We start from the raw sequence: 19,755 nt of genomic DNA, 5'->3' as shown, positions 1-19,755 counted from the left end.
TCAATTTGTTGTCAAGGGGGGAGTTTTTTTTTACCAATCACATTGCGCAGTAATTTACTCATGTGGAATGTGTGCTTAAAAATTATTCTAACATGAAATAAAAAAAAGAATTTGAATTTGATAAAAAAAAGAAAAAAAAGAATTTGAATTTGATAATGAATTAGAAAAATCTATTATTACATAGTTTTCGAGAAAGAAATTAAGTCAGTAAAGTAGAGCATTTTTGAATTGACATTTATTACTTGACAATCACTGATACGAACAAAGTATATCAAAATACAATTTAGATTTATCTTAAAGTAGAAAGTCAGAAATGCAATAGCTAGCTTTTATTGCTGATGCTGTAATTTACTAATGACATTGAATATTTTTGAATATTTTTATATTTTTATTAATCTAAATAGTATATTTGGGAACTTTCAAATCTGTATTTTATTTTTGGAGTCATTTTTAATTGTTAATTACACTTTAACTATGGAGCTTCTAAAGTTCTTTGTATTCTAAAAGAGATAAATTGCAGATAAGATTTAAATATGGCAGAGTTAACAATTGTATATAGCGTGATAGAAAGTCAATTGTATATAGCGTAGATTAAAAGTTTAATAAGATTTTTTGAAAACATCAAATAAGTTCGCTGTGAGGAAACGTTGATAACATCAAATGTTTGCATTCTCCTTTAGCAAAAGCTGATTCGGTTTAAATGATAAAAATCCATTCAAAATGTAACTTGTAGATTGCTTTTGCTCCACTTATTCCGATTGTCCATGTTGGTATGTAGAAGGGTACAAGTGATCTGTTCATTTTACATGGTTTGATCCTCGCCATCATAATGTTTTCATCTGCATTCTCCAACGTTACTTACAACGTTACAACTTCAGCGTTCTTTTCCTATTTTTTTATTTTTATTCAAGATACACATAATCATTACAACGTTATGCGTTAGAACATTTAAATTGTCATTTTACAAATCGCGAGTTTAGAATTACTTTGTTCAATCTCCCATTTTAAAAGTTGGGATAAAATAAGCTATTAATTTTAGTAGATAATGATTACTTTTAAAATACGCTTTATTTAAAAAAATTTTTTTCTAAATAATTTGTTTAAAACTTTCTCTCAACGTTTAAAACTGGAGATGGAACAAAATAATTCTAACCTTAAGATATGTCCTTATTTGAAAGCAACGTGAGTGACCTTACTCTGAGGTCATTTACTCCCGTTCGCTTTCTGTTTTGAGGCTGTTTATTCTCAAATACTTAATCACCAACTGGTAATTGTTTTTCAGAAATGTATTTTTGAGGAAAATATTAAGAATTCAATAAAAGCATTTTTTGCGTTTACAGAGGGCAAAAAAAAAAAAAAAAAAAAAACGAATTACTTTGAGGTAAGAGAAAATCGTAAATTACATTTAGCCGAAAGTTTTTTTTACTGGCTACAAACTTTGATTTAAAATTTTGATAAAAGAATGCTAATAAACAACATCCTTTGTCTAAAGATACGTTATCATACGTCTGATACTGATTTATTAGATTTCCCTATACGGATATATTTAGGCTTCACAATTTCAACTAACTCTTGATTTTAATGCCTTCAAACTATTAAAAACAACTTTTCGCAATAAACGTAGTTTGAGACAACGCCAAAGTATTCAAAACGTGATTATCGATTACAAATGCAGAGAATATACCGATATATACAATTTTTTTCAATAATATTTATATAACATTATATGATAATAAATAATATCATTATTATAATCAAAAATATTTATATAATTTTGTTAGTATAATCAATAATAGTTATATGATAGCGCAATATTTAGCTTTACATTTATCAGAACAAAGTTGGAATCCAATTAAAATTTAAAAAATAGGCATGAAAACGAAATTGAAAAAAGATTGGCAATCCAATGACATATATGAAAAATAATGCTCACAAGCTGCGAAATTTCTGCGCAAGCAAATATGGACTATAGCGCACATCTTGGTTTTCGCAAAACACAACTGTCATGTTACTAGCATGCATATTGTGAAATTATAGTTAACTATTAGTATGGTTACTAATAAATTAGATCAACATTCATCACCAGTTAATGACAAATACTTGTTTGTTTTCACCAACAAAAAAAACATCTTGTGAAAACTTTTAACAAATGTAGATAATTCTTATATAGTTTTAGGTGCTGAAATCTTATTGCGTGAATTTTTTGTACCACCTACAGTTCTCTCACATTAAGACCTCGAGTCTATTTTAAAAAGAGGGCAAATAGGCCAAAAATGATAAAAAATAATAAAAAAATCTAGCTGATTTTGCACTTCTGTTTAATTATATTTATTTAATTTAACACATTATGTACGGTTTCGACAAATTTTAATTTTTTTGTACTTTTCTCTCTACTTTTGGAAGGTTTTAGCGTAACCCTTTTTCCGATATGATGCATTATGCTGTTTTCGGTAAAATGACCATTAGAAATCTATGATTATGTTGACACTCCACCGTCCCTGGTAACGCTTTTCTATCACTTTGAATCAAAGTATGATGTCCTGGTAAAACCAGATTGCTCAGTTTACGCCTCATTTTTTGAAATTTTTTTTTTTTTTGAAAAAAGTTCATTTCTTTAAACATAATTTCTTGAGCGTTCTATGGAATACCTAAGAAATCATATGTAAAGTTCATTCATAAAGAAACTTAAACAATTTATTTAAAGAGATTTAGAAATGATAATTATTCTCTTTAAAATACGGAATCATTAGCATTTTTAATAAGATTTTATTATTATTTTTTAATTAAAACTCCTTATCCTCTGTCTAGCTCGTGTTATTTCTTGATCACCGAGTTCATCTTAACATAATCCTTGTTAACCTTTTTTATGAACTCTGATAGTTCTTTGAACTCTAATATTTCTTTAAACTCTTATATCTCTTTCACCACATGCATAACAAAAACTGATAGGAAAGTTTTTGCAACTACGGTCAAAAATACTTAAAGCCAAAGGTAAAAAAGCTGAAAAATGACATTAGATTGAAAACAAAGGGCTGAGGGGAAGAAGAACGAGGCGGGAAAACAAAGTGCAGCATTGAAAGCATCATTTACAACCCTCCCAGCATTATTTTATTAAAAAGTCTGGTAAATTAACTAGTACAGAAAAATTTTTTTATAAAAAAAGTTTACTTATATGCAAAAGAGGTACGTTGTTCGACTTTTTCATGCCACTGTTTTCTGACTCAGCACACCCAAAAAACAAAAGTGTCAGACAAAACCATTAAAGGTTTTGTTTATCACTTACAAATTCTTTACAATATATTTGACACATTTGTAATATACACGCATTAATATCATGTGTAATGGATTAAGAACCGAAAAGTTTACCACTTCGTATCAGTTTTTCTCTCTTCTTTTATCAATACCCTTTAGGTTTGCTTACTTCCTTTTATATCGTTCCGATATTTTTTTCCGATTTTATTGCATCGGTTAGAAAACGTTTTTTTTTAAATCTCTAACAACAATTCTCTAATAACAATTCAAGCATTTAAACCTAAAGTTTATACGCTTAAATTGTTACGCAACTATCTATTAGTAGCTTACTTTTGTATAAAATTAAATATTTAATTTCATAAAAACTTAAACTTCAAATATCTTCATAAATATCTTTTTACGTGAACTTAATTCCTTTAGTATCGTTCCAATACTTCATCCATTTTTACTACATCGGTTTGATGACATCAACATTCGCCTTTTCTGGGAAAATAATGACATCAACATTTGTCTTTTCAGGCAAAACTAATCTTTAAATATCTACACAACAAAATTTATTTCATTCTTTTAAGGTAGCATCAATACAACCTATCAAAGCAGTGAGGAAATCTGTAATGGTACGCTGGATCTTTTAATGGTTGTCAGCACTTTGTTTACGCTTGCGTGGTTGGATGCATTCACTAGTAGTAAGAACCAGTAACATGTAAAATGATACCAAAAAGGAATAACCAAGGTAAGGTTTATTAGGTGCGATTCAGCGTATCTTTCTTAACACCTAAACAAATGTGATCAAACGAAGAAAATGAATACGAAACGAAAAAAATATAAAACAAACTTTGTTAAACTAATTTAATTATTTCGAACGAGAGAAATTATCAAAAAATAACACAAAAAAAGAAAAAAAAAAAATCAAAAAATCAATGATACAGAAAAGTCAATTTGGAAAATTTTCGTTTGTTAAGCGACCATTTAGATAAGTTATGGCATACAGAAGTTGTTGAAAAATAGAACAATTAAAAATGCTTGAACATATCAGAAAGGATAATAAAACCAGAGGCAAGATAAATAATCCTTTTGTTGATGATTCCACGAACTCGAACCAATTGAAATACCCTGATCGAATTCGAACTTTCTGCTATCGTTCACTACAAGAAAATGTAAATATTTAATATATTGCGGCAACTTTACACTACGCTCTTTTTCAACGATGTCGTTAAACCATTGACGAAAATGATTAATGCTGTCGCGCTTTTGTTCTTTGAAAATACATTCAGCTTTTTCCACGTAACTTTTCGCATCAAAAGCTGGGCATAGCCGCCGAGAGAAACTTCGGGCCCTGGGGAAGTTTTCTAAACGGGCCCTCATTATAATCAATCAAATACCCAGGACCGTTCGAAGCGTCCTCTGGATATTGAAACCTTTCTCACTTATTTTGTATTTCTTGATCAATTAAGTCACAGAACAACCGTAATACATTGAATAAAGAATTTATTTCTTTTGCTTCTTTAAATCTTTTTGTCATAATTCCAATAATGCTATTCATGGAAACATTGAAAATATTAATTCTAAATTCTTCTATCGGCATCCTTTCCAACCGGTGTGCTGTTTTTTTCCTTTTAGCATATTTTTTTTCTGAAAATTCTGTGTTTCTCTCTAAAGATGTGCCCAACAATCTACATTCATTTAAAATAGTATCCCAACTACCTCTTATTGTATTTAATTCATCAAGAAGACTTGACAAATTGGTTATTTCTACATCAATTGTTGCATTGCGAGCTTGTTATACAGTAATTCTGTAATTTATAGCTGCAAGAACTTTTTGCCATATTTTTGCCAGTACTAAGAATTCCATACATCTTTTTATTCCATTAAGATCTGATCGAGTTTCCGAAGTAAAGTTTAATTCCAAAACAGCGTCTATTGTTATTTTAATTTCATAAGTTTTTTCAGCAAATGGCTTAAAACTTTAAATTCTCGCAGACCACCGTGTATTTGACAGTGCTCAACGAACATCCAGTGTTATTTTTTATTATTTGTGCGCTACTACTAAATATATTGTACAATTTTTGTATAGTGCCGAAAAATCTTACAACTTGAATACAAGCTTTTGCTGGATGAACACCACATAAATTTAAACTATGACATACGCAAGGAGAAAATATTGCCAACGAATTAGTTTGCAAAATGCAAGCTTGTGCACCTTTATATGATCCACACATGTTGGATCCATTATCAAGCACGACAGTCACTTATAGGAATATTACACCTTTGTAGCGTTTCAAGAACAAAATTAGCAATATTTTCTCCAGTCTTCTTATTGCAGTCAACAATCCAAGAAATCTTTCAATAGCTTTGAATTTGTTGGACTTAACAATAAGTACCATAAAATGTATGTAATTTGTTCTATTTGCGCAGAATCGGGTGTTGCGTCTACAATAAGCGAATAATATTTCACAGTTTCTCTTTCCTTTAAAGTACAAGTTCTTAAGTAGCCAGCACAGCATGATATGAATCCATTTTGAATATAATCCGACAAGTTATATACTCTGCAATCTCTGCTATTCTTTTTGTGTCAGCTTAACGTTTTTTAAATGTTCTTCTAAAAGTGGATCGTAATGACTAAAAAGTTCTAAGAATCCTAGAAAATTCCCATTGTTCGAATCTCCAATCAAATGAGTAACACCAAGTAAAACAAAAAAGAGCATATTTAGATTTGCTCCTAACTAAGCAATCATGAGGAACTATTTATTTATCTTTTTAAAACGAAAGCTTGATAAATACGTAGGGAATTAACTACCAAGTTTATCTACCAATGTTGTTGGATATGGTTCTGGACCTCTTAAAATGACATCTTTTACGTCTTTTGGTGTTACATTTAATTTTACCACTCCAATATCGAAGTAGTCACAGTCGGTATACAAAGAAAGTGGCGAAATATCAGATTGCATTTCGAGCGCAGAAATTCCAATAAATTCCGTTTCATTTCTTGCACTTAATGGGTCCGCATCAATATTTCCATTATCGTAATAGTCATTGTTCTGTGTTTTTGAAGAAATTGTAGACCCCAACTTTTCTAGTGTTCTCATTCCTCTAGAATTTTCTACATTTCTTTTTTTGTCGCTCTTTTCGTTTATCATATCCAGATTTATGGCGAGAACTCATATTCTATATTTCAGAAATTAAAACGTAACTCTTTTATTATCTAGTTACACAGAATTTATAAATAAATAATACAAATTAAAGTTTTTTAACAATATCAATATTTGAATAATAATATTTTGTATTAAACGTAATTGTAATATCTATTAAAAGTTTTAATATAACACGTATTATTTACAAATTGTTAACTAAAATTAAAAATATACGCTTACAAAAAACAACAGCAATAGACACATCCCGAATTCCAATGATGTAATGTTACGGCTACCTGAAATCGAGGCGAACCATGACAAAATATTAATTTTCAAAATAAAACATTTTAATTTTTTTTGTTTTTTATTTGCCACAAAAATATTTTGGAACATGATGTTTTTTATGTTTGTTTGTTTATTGTTGTTAATCTTAATAATGTTTTTTTTCATTACTTAAAAAAAGAATATAAAAAATATGGATGTAAGATGAGGTTAAAGAAAGCCAAACTATTGCATCTGTAAGAATACATATAGAGCATGCTATTCAAAGAATAAAGCGATATAAAATAATTCGTAATGAAATATCTCTATCTTTGCATGGTTCAGTAAATCAAATTTTGACTATTATTTGTCCCCTTGAAAACTTTCAATCACCATTAATAAAAGATACAGAAAAAAGAATATTTTTTTAAACTAAAAGAATTTACTTTTTAATAATGTAATAAAACTGCTTTTAAATAATAATATTTTGTTTGTCATATAATTTATTGTTCAACTTCATTAGTCTCAAGTTCTACAATAACAGGTAAAAGATATTTGATAAAAAATAAGTTTAGTTTATTTACAACATCTTTAAAGTACATTATATCAAAAGGAATTCGAATAATAATGGATCCTTGGAATGTATAAACAATGAAATCACAAAATGTTACTTGTGATATGTCTAGAGCCATTTTTATTTGAGTGTAATATCCATTTTCATGTTTTTTTTGCAAGACTGGTTTGTCACTTTTTATTTTCACATAAAAAGATTTGTCGAGGACTAATTCTTTGGGTGCATAGTTTCTCTTTGACCAAGGATATTTTATTCCTATTAACCCAATTTCATTATTCAACTCTCCATTAATTAACATACCATCAGGTGACACTGCAAGCCATGGTAATTTAGGTTGCATAACAATCCCTGTTTCTCTGCATTTTATAGAATGATTAAGTTTGTGTTTCATAATGTCTTTATAAATATCTCTAGCAATAGGTTCAAACTCTTTACCATGTTGTACAGCTTTTTCAAAAAGTTTAGAATCAAATAAATTATATTTTTGTGTAAAGATGGATATTAGACTGTCAAGGTTTTTGGTTTTAATATATACTTTGAGCATTGCTAGAAGTAATTTTGTTTCTTCGTATTACAAGCCACTTATCTGACAAATTTTGTAAAACTGTTGTTTTTTCAATATCTTTTGGCTCTAAATATGTAACTTTTATTTTTTCTAAATAGTGTTTCTTTTCAAAAGAAAATGTACAATTTGGAATGATGTCATTATAGTCATCATTTATTACTTTTAAGAGTAAATACTCAAATTCAATTTTTGGTTCTTGAAAAGCAGATTCATCTTTAGCAAACTTTTGTATATTTGATATTATTTCAAAATAAGGTTCAACAACTTGCAAATGCATACTAAGAGGTGAGCCTGTTAAAAATTGACCAAATCTTGTATTTACATATTTGTAAGTGCGAATGGGTGGCACAACATGGGAAAACCCAATTTTGTAGTCAACTTCAATAAGTTTTTTTTGCAACTTTAACACTTTTAAGTTCATGTGATGTTCATTAAAAAAAAGTCTTGGGTCATACAATGTAGAGTATATACCACGCTTATTATTTTCTCTCTTAACAGTTGAGCTCATTACAGGAACTTTTCTTATATTTTTTTAACAAGGTATGCCCCATTGTCGTTGTTTACTTGTACAAGAAATTTCAGTTGGGACGTTTTTAAGAAATTTCATAGGGTAATCAGCTAATTCTAACAACAAAGCCATTACATGGTTACAATATCCACTCAATCCTGCTGGACAAGAACAGTAAGCATACATAACATGGGACGACATTTTTGATAGGTGTACAATAACTTCCCTTTTTTCCTTTTTCATACTCACTTTACACAATCCTTTAGCTTGAAATACATTTTTTGCAGAATATGTAAATATTATGTCTGATAAAATATAACGCTCATCTTGGAATTTCCTACCTCTTAAAAGTGTTTTTTTAATTGACAGTACTTTTGATTTACCACTTAATTTACGATAATTTTGAAATTCCTTTATGGTAAACAAGGGCATTTCTTTCAAGCTTTTCCCCCATTTGTTATGTAAAAGATACTTTTGATTTATCTTTGTGACTTTATACGGTATAGAAACATTACTTTCTTCTAAACAATCACTTTCAGATAAGTCTTCTGACAAAACAAGAGGAATAGCTTCTTCAGTATTTAAAAAATCATTTAGAGTTACAGTTGACATCTTTTTTTAAATTTTGAAAGTATAATGTTTTTTTCACATCTAAAATTTTTGTCATGGTTCGCCTCGATTTCAGGTAGCCGTAACGTTACATCATTGGAATTCGGGATGTGTCTATTGGTGTCTAAAACGAAAATTTTAAAACGCAGCATTAACGAGTCGTACAATCTTAACGTCAGTTGACGTTTTAAAAAGAAATTTAACAAAAGAAGTTTCGAACTTTAATTTCGATTGAAAAAATTCGAATTTTAATTTTACAATAAAAAAAAAAAATAGAAAGAATAAATAGAAGCATATTATGTTAAAAACTCATATATTTTTTATCTTTAAGATTTCTTGGAAGCGATAAATAAGATTTAATAAATGATGAATAAACAGAACCTTATGAAAAAAAAGTATTTGCACACTCACCGGTCCACCCCCCACCCCCCTCTCAGCGGCCATGAAGATGGGTAACCAATTGTGTAAAGAGTCTTGTATAAACTATTACCTTAATATTGTATACCGAATGTATACTGTTCAATAGCACAAGATCAGTAAAATGAAAAACATATTTTTCCGCGCTATCCCTCCAGCAGAAAATATCTTGTCGGTCTTCTAAAGTCATATTATGAAGCGCCGAAATCAAGAGAAATTCTTGAATACAATTAAGAGAGTAAAGTTTAATCACGAGAATCTCCATGATAAACATGGAAATTACTTTTGTAATACACTACTAACTTAGAAAAAGAGCCTTTGATAATTCGTGTTAAATCAAATAATTGTATTACTTAAATGATATAAAGCTAATAAAAGAACTTTGAGTTCAACATAACACTTTTATTACCACTGTTATATCAGCGTCAACAATCGAATCATGACCTGCAAAAACTGCCTACATCGCATTTTTTGACGATATCATTTTATTGCAAAAAATGTTCCTAATGTGCGGTATTTATAATATTCTGTAAAAATTAGACTTGTACCGTTGTACCTTATAATCCAGTCAAAATAAACATTTCCATTTACAATAATTCGCATAAAGCTGAAAATTGGTACATACCTTTAGGATATTATTAAAAATAAAATGTTAAAAGTCCCCACCGATCCCATATCTGCAAAAAAAGTTATTAAAGGTGAAAGGTTAAAAAAAATAGTTTTTTCTTTTTTTCCAATTAATGATAAGTTTTATCATAATAAAGATCAAACAAAAGTATTACATCATGAAAGTATTTAATAAAATTGCCTTTATACATTTTTATGAGAACCGTTATTCCTGAGATATTGCAATACTTGCGAAAATATATTGCGAGAAGATATTGCAAGAATATATTGCGAGAAAATATATAGCGAAAATATATTAAGTATAATGCGATTTTATATAAAATGAATTGCTAGAAAAGATATTGAAATTCTTGTGAAATTACGAAATTGATATAATATAAATATTAAGAAATTAATATACATATAAATAATATATACATAATATTTGCATATATTATTTATTATTAAATGCATATTATGTATTATATATTCGTAGGCAGACATAATGCTGTGGCTGATACTTGTACAAACTAATTTTAAATGTTCTAATTTTTCATCGTTTATTTTTCAAAATAACTTGCTCTAAAAAATAAGTCAATGACTCTGGAATATCGCTGTTAATATTTTCAAACATTTGACTAGGCGAGGAATAATTGGTATTATCAAATACCAATGATTGAATGTCCTCTCGAATGATTGCTGCCGCAGTTTTTAAAATTCGAAATCGTTCTTCTTCTTTATTTTGGCTTTTCTTCTCATACCAAGCTTGGTTAAGAATATCGCTATGATTGTCAAAAAAACAGATAAACGTTAATTTTCCCTGTTTTTCAGTGATAATAATTTTATTTCCGAACTTCAACTTTAATCGGGTCTTAATTGTTCTGTTATCTAAATGTGGATTTTTGCAAATATTTTTTAGTTCTTCTAATGAAAACTGGCAGTCATCGCTATTTTCAATGTATTTAAATATTTCTTCCATCGCAACAATTGTAGATTCATCTTGAGGACGACCGATTTTACACCCATTGGTTGGCCTCAAGAAAGAATTATAACAGGTATTATGATATTTAGCCTAAGCAGCAACTAAATCAAATTCATATTCAATGCGTGCAGTAACCTCGTTTGCTTCCTCGTCAGAACGACTCCATGCTACCTTCAGAATTGATTCTTTAAATTCAAGAGTCGCAACTTTATGAATTTTACGCCGAACTTTCTTCGCTTTCTTCTTCTCGGCCTCATCGTTTGCTTCTTCGCCGCAAAATAAGCAACATTTTTTTAAACAAAAAAGTGATTAACTTACGCGCGCTCTGGTACGAGGTGGACTATTTTCAGATGTACTGACTTAATCTATATCTTACTGTCTTTTAAATGCAACAATAGTACTCTTCCGAGTATACTTTTTACGGCACACCACATGAATCGTCACAGACTTCAGATCTTTGAGGTATTCATAAAACCCGTCACTTCTTTTAACACTTGTATGAATCAAAGTCTTTATTCCACGATCAACAACAACAGTTTCACTTGCTTTTAAAAGTTTACTAAATATAAAACATAGTTGCGACATTTTAATAAAAGTATTAAACGGTTCCAATCGTAATAAAAAATACTGCTCGATACTTAACTGCAATGGAACGTTCAACGCTAAAAGTATTTCGTCGTTCAAAACTTTGTTCCAAGAATTTTGGGAAGTCAGACGAGAAAAATCAGTTGAAAAAATCATTTGAAAAAAGCATTTTTCATTGTTCTTATACAAGTTCAAAGAAAAGCCGACGAAACAGTTTATTCAAAAATGTGTTTTTAATGCTGTTCGCTTTTTGTCTGATCTATTTTTATGATAAATCATTTCCTTTTTTTTAAAAAAAAAAACTTTTTTTTATACCTTAAACCTTGAATAACATTTTTTGCAGATATGGGATCGATGGGGACTTTTAATACTTTATTTGTAATAATGTGCTGAAGGTATGTACAAATTTTCAGCTCTATGCGAATTATTGCAAATCTACCACTATTTTTTTTTGTCTATTTTGACCGGATTATTACTTTATAAGTAAATGCGTAATTTTCACGCGGTCTGTAAAATAACTCAAGTGTTGCGCACGTGTTGTTTTTGCAGACCACTTGCGGGTTTATTTCATACGTTGCGGTAACGCTGAGTTTTTGACTTTTCGTATTTTGACAAAATAGTTGTATTCAACTTATTGCTGAGTTAGGTTGCGTAAAGTTTAAATCATGTCTGACAGTAGTAATACGATGGATATTGACAGAGAAACTAAAAAAAGGAAAAAGGCGTGATTACATCAAACACGCCAAATAAAGAGGGCTCGCACATAGAAACCACGTGAATAAAAATGTTCCAGAACAATCAACAGGTCCTGACTGCAAGTACAAATTGCATTGTTACAGCAACATGCCGTTGCAAAAAATGTGAAAAAGGCTGCTGTCGCAGAATTAATGATGCAGAGATGAAAAAAACCCATACATTTTACCTAGCAATGAAAGCATTTAAAGAAAATACTTATGATTCAATTGCTGTATTGTCTTTTGACTATATGCAAAATTTGTCTCTTCCAAACATTCCTGTTCAGGAAATATTAAACACGAGGCAGCTATGGATTTTTATTTTTTGCATTAATAACGATAGAGCAAAGTTCTACATATACCATGAAGGACACGGGAGGAAGTCTCCTGACAAAGTGTGCATGTTTTTGCTTAATTCTATGACAAACAAATTGCCAGCAACAGTAAAGAACTTTATTTTGTCTAGTGATTCATGTGGCGGATTGAACAAAAATCATACATTAACAAGATTCTTAAGGAATTTATCAGATAACAAGGTTTTCGAAAACATCACTCATTATTTTCCAATCAGGGGTCATTCATGTTTACCCTGCGATCGAGACTTTGCAAACATAAAAAGGTTGCTCCGTCCATTCGATCGAGAGCAAGTAAACTGAATACATTCTCTGTTAAGATGATTGATGCCACAGATATTCTCTCCTTAAAGTCATGGTAGCCAAAAGAGTATAAAAAGACAAAAAAAAAACAGATATTGTAATGAAACCTCTGGAAGAGGCATCCAAAAAAATCAAAGAATTCCTCCTGAATATCGAAATTTTTCCAGTATGACTACAAAGCAACCATTATGGAGAGAATATAAACAAGGCAGTAGATAAACGATTTTACCGTAAATAATTTTAGTACGGCCGGTTTTACCAAAACTCTAGCTGCTTTGCCCACAGCAAAGGCATTCGTCTGACAAAGTGCCTATAAATAGGAAAAAATTGCTGATTCAAAAAAACTTGAAAAATATGTTATTCGGTATGAAGACATTTATGATAATGTTTTCAATTACCGAAACAGATGACTGCTCTATGTTAAGTAGAATTTGTATATTTCATATTTTGTCTTTGTTTCCATAACTTTATTTTCGATAATAAACTTGTTAAGTGCAAAATGTTGTTGCATTTTACTTTGAAGTTAGCGATGGTCAGCAAAAACCACGCATGCGTATGTTATAAACAAAATGAATATAATACCCCAACGATAAAGTTTACTGAGGCCTAAAAAGTCTCAAAATCCCCAACACTGTTGAAGCATTTAGAGAAAGCTAGCAACAATTAGGAAATATTGTAGGAAATATTGTAGCTTTTATTAGACGAAACCTCTGTGGCAGAACTGAGTTTTAGAGATATGAGTACAGAAATATTACTTAGAAAAAAAAAATATTCATATTCTTTTATTCTCTTGTTTCAAATTCTACCAGCGGCTTGCACTGAGTAGGGTTATGAAGCTCGTAAAACTAAAATCCATGCAATATTCGATTGCCCCAAAGATATGAAGATTTACAAATGACATTATGTTTGGGATTCAATCGATTCTAAAGTTGGGAAAGAAGACAAACTACTTTAAACGTAAAGAGAAAAAATATTTTAAGAGAGCATTTGCAATAAGGTTAATTATTCAGTTTAAAATAGAAAGTATCTGAAACCCATGCTTCAGTATTTCTTTTTATTACACAGAGTTCTAAAATGAATTTAGAGCAAGTTTTTTCAGAAAAAAAAAACAAAGAAAAAACAAAAACATTTTTTTGAAAGTTTTTGTCTGAATGAAACGCTTCTTAAATTTTACTAAGAAGTATTTATTCCTTACATAAATCAATTTAAAGTAAGGCGAAATAGAAAGCCCCTTAATCATCACATTAAAAACTCTACATCAATCTTCTCGATCGAGTTCGATGGAGGACAATGTTGTTCATATCGATTGTATTTATTTACAATTTGATGATTTAATCGTAGGAAACGTTTTGAAAAATATCAGCATATCACTGACATATTTACCAATTTTGTAAAGTCATTTCTCAAAAAGTCCAGGTCTGCTGTTGAATCTTTGCCGTAGTTAAATTTAAACGGATGTATAAAGTGTAAATCTATGCTACAGTAGAGAAGAAGACGATCACTTCTTCTTAAGAGACCGCTACCGACCTCTCCTAGCATGTCTATAGCTTTTAAGTTCATAATGTCTGTGGCATGCAGCCTTATAATAATCGAAAAAACTATTTCATTTTTAAACGTGAGGTATTTTGATTAAAGCTTTTGCCTTGTGCAGCGGAATTTAAAAATATCAGAATGTTCACCGTAGCAGATGTAGTTATAAGTACTTCATAACTTTTTCTTTTCCGTAAGTGTTATTAGACGTCATCAAACGGTTTTATGATGTTTATATGTGTTGAGAGAGCTTATTTTCTGAAGGGCTTTAACACACAATTGTAAACCAAATGGGGTTTTCCAAAAATAAGAGACTTCTCCTGATGAAAAAGTAAACTTTCTAAACTTGGAGGGGGATTCTGGACCTTGCAATAACTTGTCGAGATGATGCTCTTTAGGCTCCAAACGTTAAGCAAAACGTTATCGCTAAAGGTCAAAAAACCAGTCTAATAGGGATGTATGGTCATCACTTGAGCAGCACATTCATTATAGCTAAAATATCCTTTATAAGTTATTGAGTTAATCATTGGATAAACAGATGTCAAGTTTTTTGGTCCGCAAAACAAGATGTGTGAAAAAACCTCATTATACACATTTAGAAGTAACGGAATATAATCGTAGAGAGGAGAGTTAAACGTGATCAGAAGAAGAACTTCACGGAACTGGTTTTTCAAACTGGTTTTTGAATCTTAGGAAACTTGATGTAGAGATTTTGTTGAGTAAAAAAAATAAAGAACCTTGTTTAAATTGATGTTCACGTATCGGAGATAATTGAATAAAGACGCAGCGGCTGTACATAAAACAAGAAGCTCAGGTACGACGTCTTTTCATCCGTGGTAAGAAAAAAAAACTAAAAGGAAAAAAGCTTCAGCGATGAATTTTTTAAAAATTCTTAAATTAAAAATAGAACTAATTATTTAATAACGTTGCGGCTGTATTTTTAAGTATTCAGTATTTTTAATAATGTAGATTATTACCTTCCTTATTCGTTCTAATAATACTGGCTTTTTTATTTATGCTTAAATATAAGCTTTTACTTTAATAAACCCGCATACAAGTTCTTTTGCCTTTTCTCAAAACTAGAAAGACTTACAGCAACCATGCAAAGAAGCTACATTACTTCACTAAGCTTATTGTTTTAAATTATATACCTTTTTTCGAATGAAAAATACTCTTTATAATGAGTTAACATTACGTTGTTTTCGCAAATTTTTAAAATTTTCTCTTCCGCAGAAAACCCTACGTTAAGTAAAACTCGCGTATTATTCTAACCTTTTGCGTGACGCACAAAAAGTACCTCATAAAGTTTAAAGAGGAAGTTTCGTAACGAACACGGTTTAGTCTGTAGTTAATACCTGCAGGTATTTGGAACAGCTGGCCAGCTGTTTCGAAAAACGATGGTAACAAAAAGTTTAACAAAGTTGATATCAGGGTTTTGTGGAAGCCAAATCAAGTTTTTCAAAACATTTTCATCTTTTTTTCGTTCTAATTAACTTCAGCCTAGTTTGGAATAATGTTTGTCCTGTTGAAAAATGAATCTATCACCATTTAATCGCAATCCCGAAGGGACTAGATTTTATTCAAGAATTTTATTATATTGTTCTTCTTTCAATAAACGATCAATTTTAACTACATCTCCACCTCCAGAGCTCCTACCATGTCTCATTGTAGGGATCATGTACTATGGTGAGATCTTTTCTTTGTCTCTTTAGCGAAAGTAAACACTTTTGGAAGAAAAAAACCCAAATATTTTGAACTTCGATTCGTCAATCCAAATTACTTTTTCAAAATCTACTACAATTAGATATCAAACAATCGAGTTAAGGTTTTCAGATTCGTATATTTTTAGTTCAACTTTGAAAGCCATCGCATAATGAGTAAAGATTCAAAAAAACTGGCAAAAAACCCGCCAAAAAACACAATTACTAGGAACTAATAAATTGAAATATAATGCAACTAAAACCACCAAAAAACTGGAATTAATTGTTTTTTAATTAATTTTTAAGGGTTCGCGAACTTTTGCACCTCTTCCTTTGACATAATTTTATTTATTTTTTGTTGAAAAACTAAGAGGTTCCACCAGATTCCATCGTAGTTTTAACTTTTTCTCATTCATAGGTTTATATGAATTCAGAAAAAAAAAAAAAGAAAATCAGTTGCCCGAGCTTGCCCCAATTCAATATACAAACTTTTAGAAAAAAGTCAAATATTAAATTTCATGTTGATAATTTTTCGCACAATTTTCATACTACATTAGCACTACAGAGGTAATTTTTCATAACTAAAATTCCAGCATTAAAAAACTCATACTCGAACAAATCATTTAAAATTTCAAACCTCAAAAACCAAGTTACATATTTTTATCTCATTTGGTAAAATATAAAGTATTAATGTTTTCGTATAGATGTCCAAAGAAAACTAAAGGCTCACGCAGATAAAGAAGATAAAAACTCACGCAGATGAAAAGGTTTCAATGCCCCAATGTCGCACACGCTTAAGATCGCAAAACAGCCTTTCCTCAATGAATATTACCTAATACTTGAGAGTCATCAAAGTTATCCCTAACACATTTACTTCATTTAAAATTGAAGTTCCTAATCAAATTTCTGATTAAATTAAGATTGTCTTAAAGCTATTTCTAGCCTTATTCTATTAGTTCTAGCCTGGTGCTAATATTCATTTTAAAACTAAAAATTCTGATTAAATTTCTGAATAAATTAAGATTGTCTTAAAGCTATTTCTAGCCTTATTCTCAAATTTCTAGCCTTGAGTCAATATTCGCATTAATATTGACAATTCTACTTAGAATAATTATTGATTGGTGCATTTCTACCCTAAAGTTCTTAGTTAAAAATATGTGTCAATAGTCGTTTTAAAATTCAAAATTCGGATTAAATTAAGGTTCTCTTACGAATATTTCCAGCGTCAGTGTGTTTCCAGCCTTACTCTCTTAGTTTTAACCTATTTTCAATACTCGTTTTAAAATTGACATTTTAAATCGGACTAAGTTCTTGCTCAGTGTGTTTCTAGCCTGAATCACTTAGTTCTAGCCTAATGTCAATATTCGTTTAAGTATTGACTTTTTTCAGTGTGTTTCCAGCCTGATTCTCTTAGTTCTAGTCTAGTGTCAATATTCGTTTTAATATTGGCAATTTAAATCGGATTAAGTTATTATTCAGTTTGTTTCTATCCTGAGGCTCTTAGTTCTAACCTAGTGTCTATAATCTTTTAGGTACTGATCTTTCTCAGTGTATTTCTAGCCTGAAACTCTTAGTTCTAGCCAAGTGTTAATATTCGTTTAAATATTGACCTTTCTTAGTGTATTTCTAGCCTGGTTCTCTTATTTCTAGCCTAGTGTTAATATTTGTTTCCAAAATTGACATTTCTAATAGGATTAAGTTTCTGCTCGCATTCTTTATAGTTTAATTCTCTTAACTCTAGCTGAGTATTAATGTTCGTTTAACTGTTACAAACGCTAAAGTAACCGATCTAGAGAACTAAAACTGAATTGTTCGTTAAAAAAGTTCGAATTCCGGCGCGACCCTCGCATTGAACCTCAGACGATTTCAAATTCATTTTTTTCATTTTACTATGCTACGTCAACTTAAAACTGAAATTGTTTTAAATATAAATAAATATGAATGTTTGATTTAAGCAATTACTATATTTAAAAACTATAAATTACAACTTTTGGAGAACTGGATTGTATTTAAGTAATTCTATACCGACCACATACACGTAAAATAATATATATATATATATATATATATATATATATATATACATATATATACATATATATATATATATATATATATATATATATATATATATATATATATATATATATATATATATATATAATTTTACGTGTATTTTGGGTCAGTGATTGGTCAGGGGAGCACGACTATCTTCAGCAAATGACGCACTGAATATACAACCTTTAGGCAATTTTCATCTGACGTGAATAGGGTGATTGAAACCTAAGGTATACGATTCTTTGCACATTTACAATCTTCTGCACCTGTAACTCTTTCGACTAGAGCAATGGTTATCTGTGCTAATCTCAGATCACACCATTATTAGCTCACACCGAGGTGGCGCCCTAGCGCTCTGACATGTAGCGGACATTATCGCGAGTTCCGATGGGCTGATGGGCCTGGACCAGTAGAATCCAGGGTATATGTGATCTATACTATAACCAAACCATCCACTTTATGATTTGTGCGAAAGGGCCCCTGGCTCTAATGTGGTAGTCACAAATAATTGGCGGGTGCCGAGTGTGGTAATTCGAATTCCAAATGGAAGCAATATTATCCATCTAGCTCGAAAGCACTCATAACCAATTTTCTTACAAAAAGAGATTAGACAACTTGTACGAACAAACACATGCAAACCCCATATAAAACTTAAGCATAAATAAACTTTAACAATCTTTTGCAAGCTTTTTTTTGTTCTAGCAATAACTCTTCTTTTCTTTCGGAAGGTTTTGATGCGCACATGTTGACATGGACTAAGATTGATTAAAAAAGCTGGCTTATGAAATTTCAAAGTATTTTATTGACTTTGAGTTAACTCAAAAAAAGCTAATAAGTTTAAAATGTTAGTTCATTGGAAATTCGTTTCATGAAAGTAAAAATAATAATTTAGTCCAGCCTCAAGGGACTGCACTCAGTAAAAACTAATTAAGCTTTCTCTCCTACAAAGTGCCCAGCTGCTTAGAAGCCGCGTACCTTTTAATATTACTATTTATCCTTATCCGAGTTTCGATTCCACTTAGAATTGTAAGAATACTTACTTTTTATAATACTACCAAAGAGTCAGCTAGTCTCCCCTCTAAAATAACCCAAACGTGACTTATTTCAAAAATATTAGTGCTTTACAAATTTGAGAATATGCTCGATTTGGCATAGTAGTGGAGCTAAATGGTGGTGTAGGTCATGGGACTTGGCGCAATAGTCTCTTTGAAACACAATGGTGACAAAATCATGACCCAGACAAGAAGGTCACCGTAACCACTAGACTTGTAATTGGAATAAAGCACAAATGTTTTTCTTTCTACCTTTCTCCTACCTAGTCGTCCCCAAATCGCTAGCATTAACACGTAATTCAGTTAAAACCGCAAAACCTTTTGAAATACATATTTGATGCATGTATTTGCTTCATTATGATTTCTAAGTAATCGCAACATGATTAAAGTTGCACAATTTCTGAGAAGTGAGGCAGGATGGAAAAGTGCGAAATCTGGCTTCAATATTACACTGATTGAGAACAAGAAGATGATTGGAAAATTATTCAATGGTGTTAAATTCCCATTGCTATTAGAATTAAATGAAAGCAAAGAG

General features: G+C 30.3%; 1 protein-coding gene and 1 pseudogene across 1 annotated transcript; both read right to left on the bottom strand.

Moving 5' to 3' along the window:
• Positions 1 to 7,066: 7,066 nt before the first annotated feature.
• LOC149878543 (uncharacterized) lies at positions 7,067 to 9,014 on the bottom strand. Its single transcript, XM_090072555.1, has 3 exons — positions 8,321 to 9,014; positions 8,063 to 8,161; positions 7,067 to 7,782 (listed from the first exon to the last, which is right to left on the bottom strand). The coding sequence occupies exons 1-3, from the start codon at positions 8,901 to 8,903 to the stop codon at positions 7,148 to 7,150; spliced, it is 1,317 nt and encodes a 438-aa protein (XP_089928681.1). The 5' UTR covers positions 8,904 to 9,014; the 3' UTR covers positions 7,067 to 7,147.
• LOC149878542 (uncharacterized) lies at positions 8,989 to 11,490 on the bottom strand (annotated as a pseudogene).
• Positions 11,491 to 19,755: the final 8,265 nt, after the last annotated feature.

The sequence above is a fragment of the Hydra viridissima genome, unplaced genomic scaffold (genome assembly GCF_058129835.1).
Source record: "Hydra viridissima isolate aposymbiotic clone 2 unplaced genomic scaffold, HvirCarnegie_v1 scaffold_15, whole genome shotgun sequence".
Classification (NCBI taxonomy): Eukaryota; Metazoa; Cnidaria; class Hydrozoa; order Anthoathecata; family Hydridae; genus Hydra; species Hydra viridissima.
This window is presented reverse-complemented; position numbering and strand designations above follow the sequence as displayed.

Bases quoted from the DNA above. Each gene is read 5' to 3' on its own strand.
- LOC149878543 (XM_090072555.1), bottom strand. From the start codon at position 8,903: ATGTCAACTGTAACTCTAAATGATTTTTTAAATACTGAAGAAGCTATT. The intron at 8,162-8,320 runs GTTAAAAAAATA...AACTTATTGAAG, and splicing joins ACGACAATGGGGCATACCTT to TTGACTACAAAATTGGGTTT. The intron at 7,783-8,062 runs GTATGCATTTGC...TGTAATACGAAG, and splicing joins TTTAACAGGCTCACCTCTTA to AAACAAAATTACTTCTAGCA.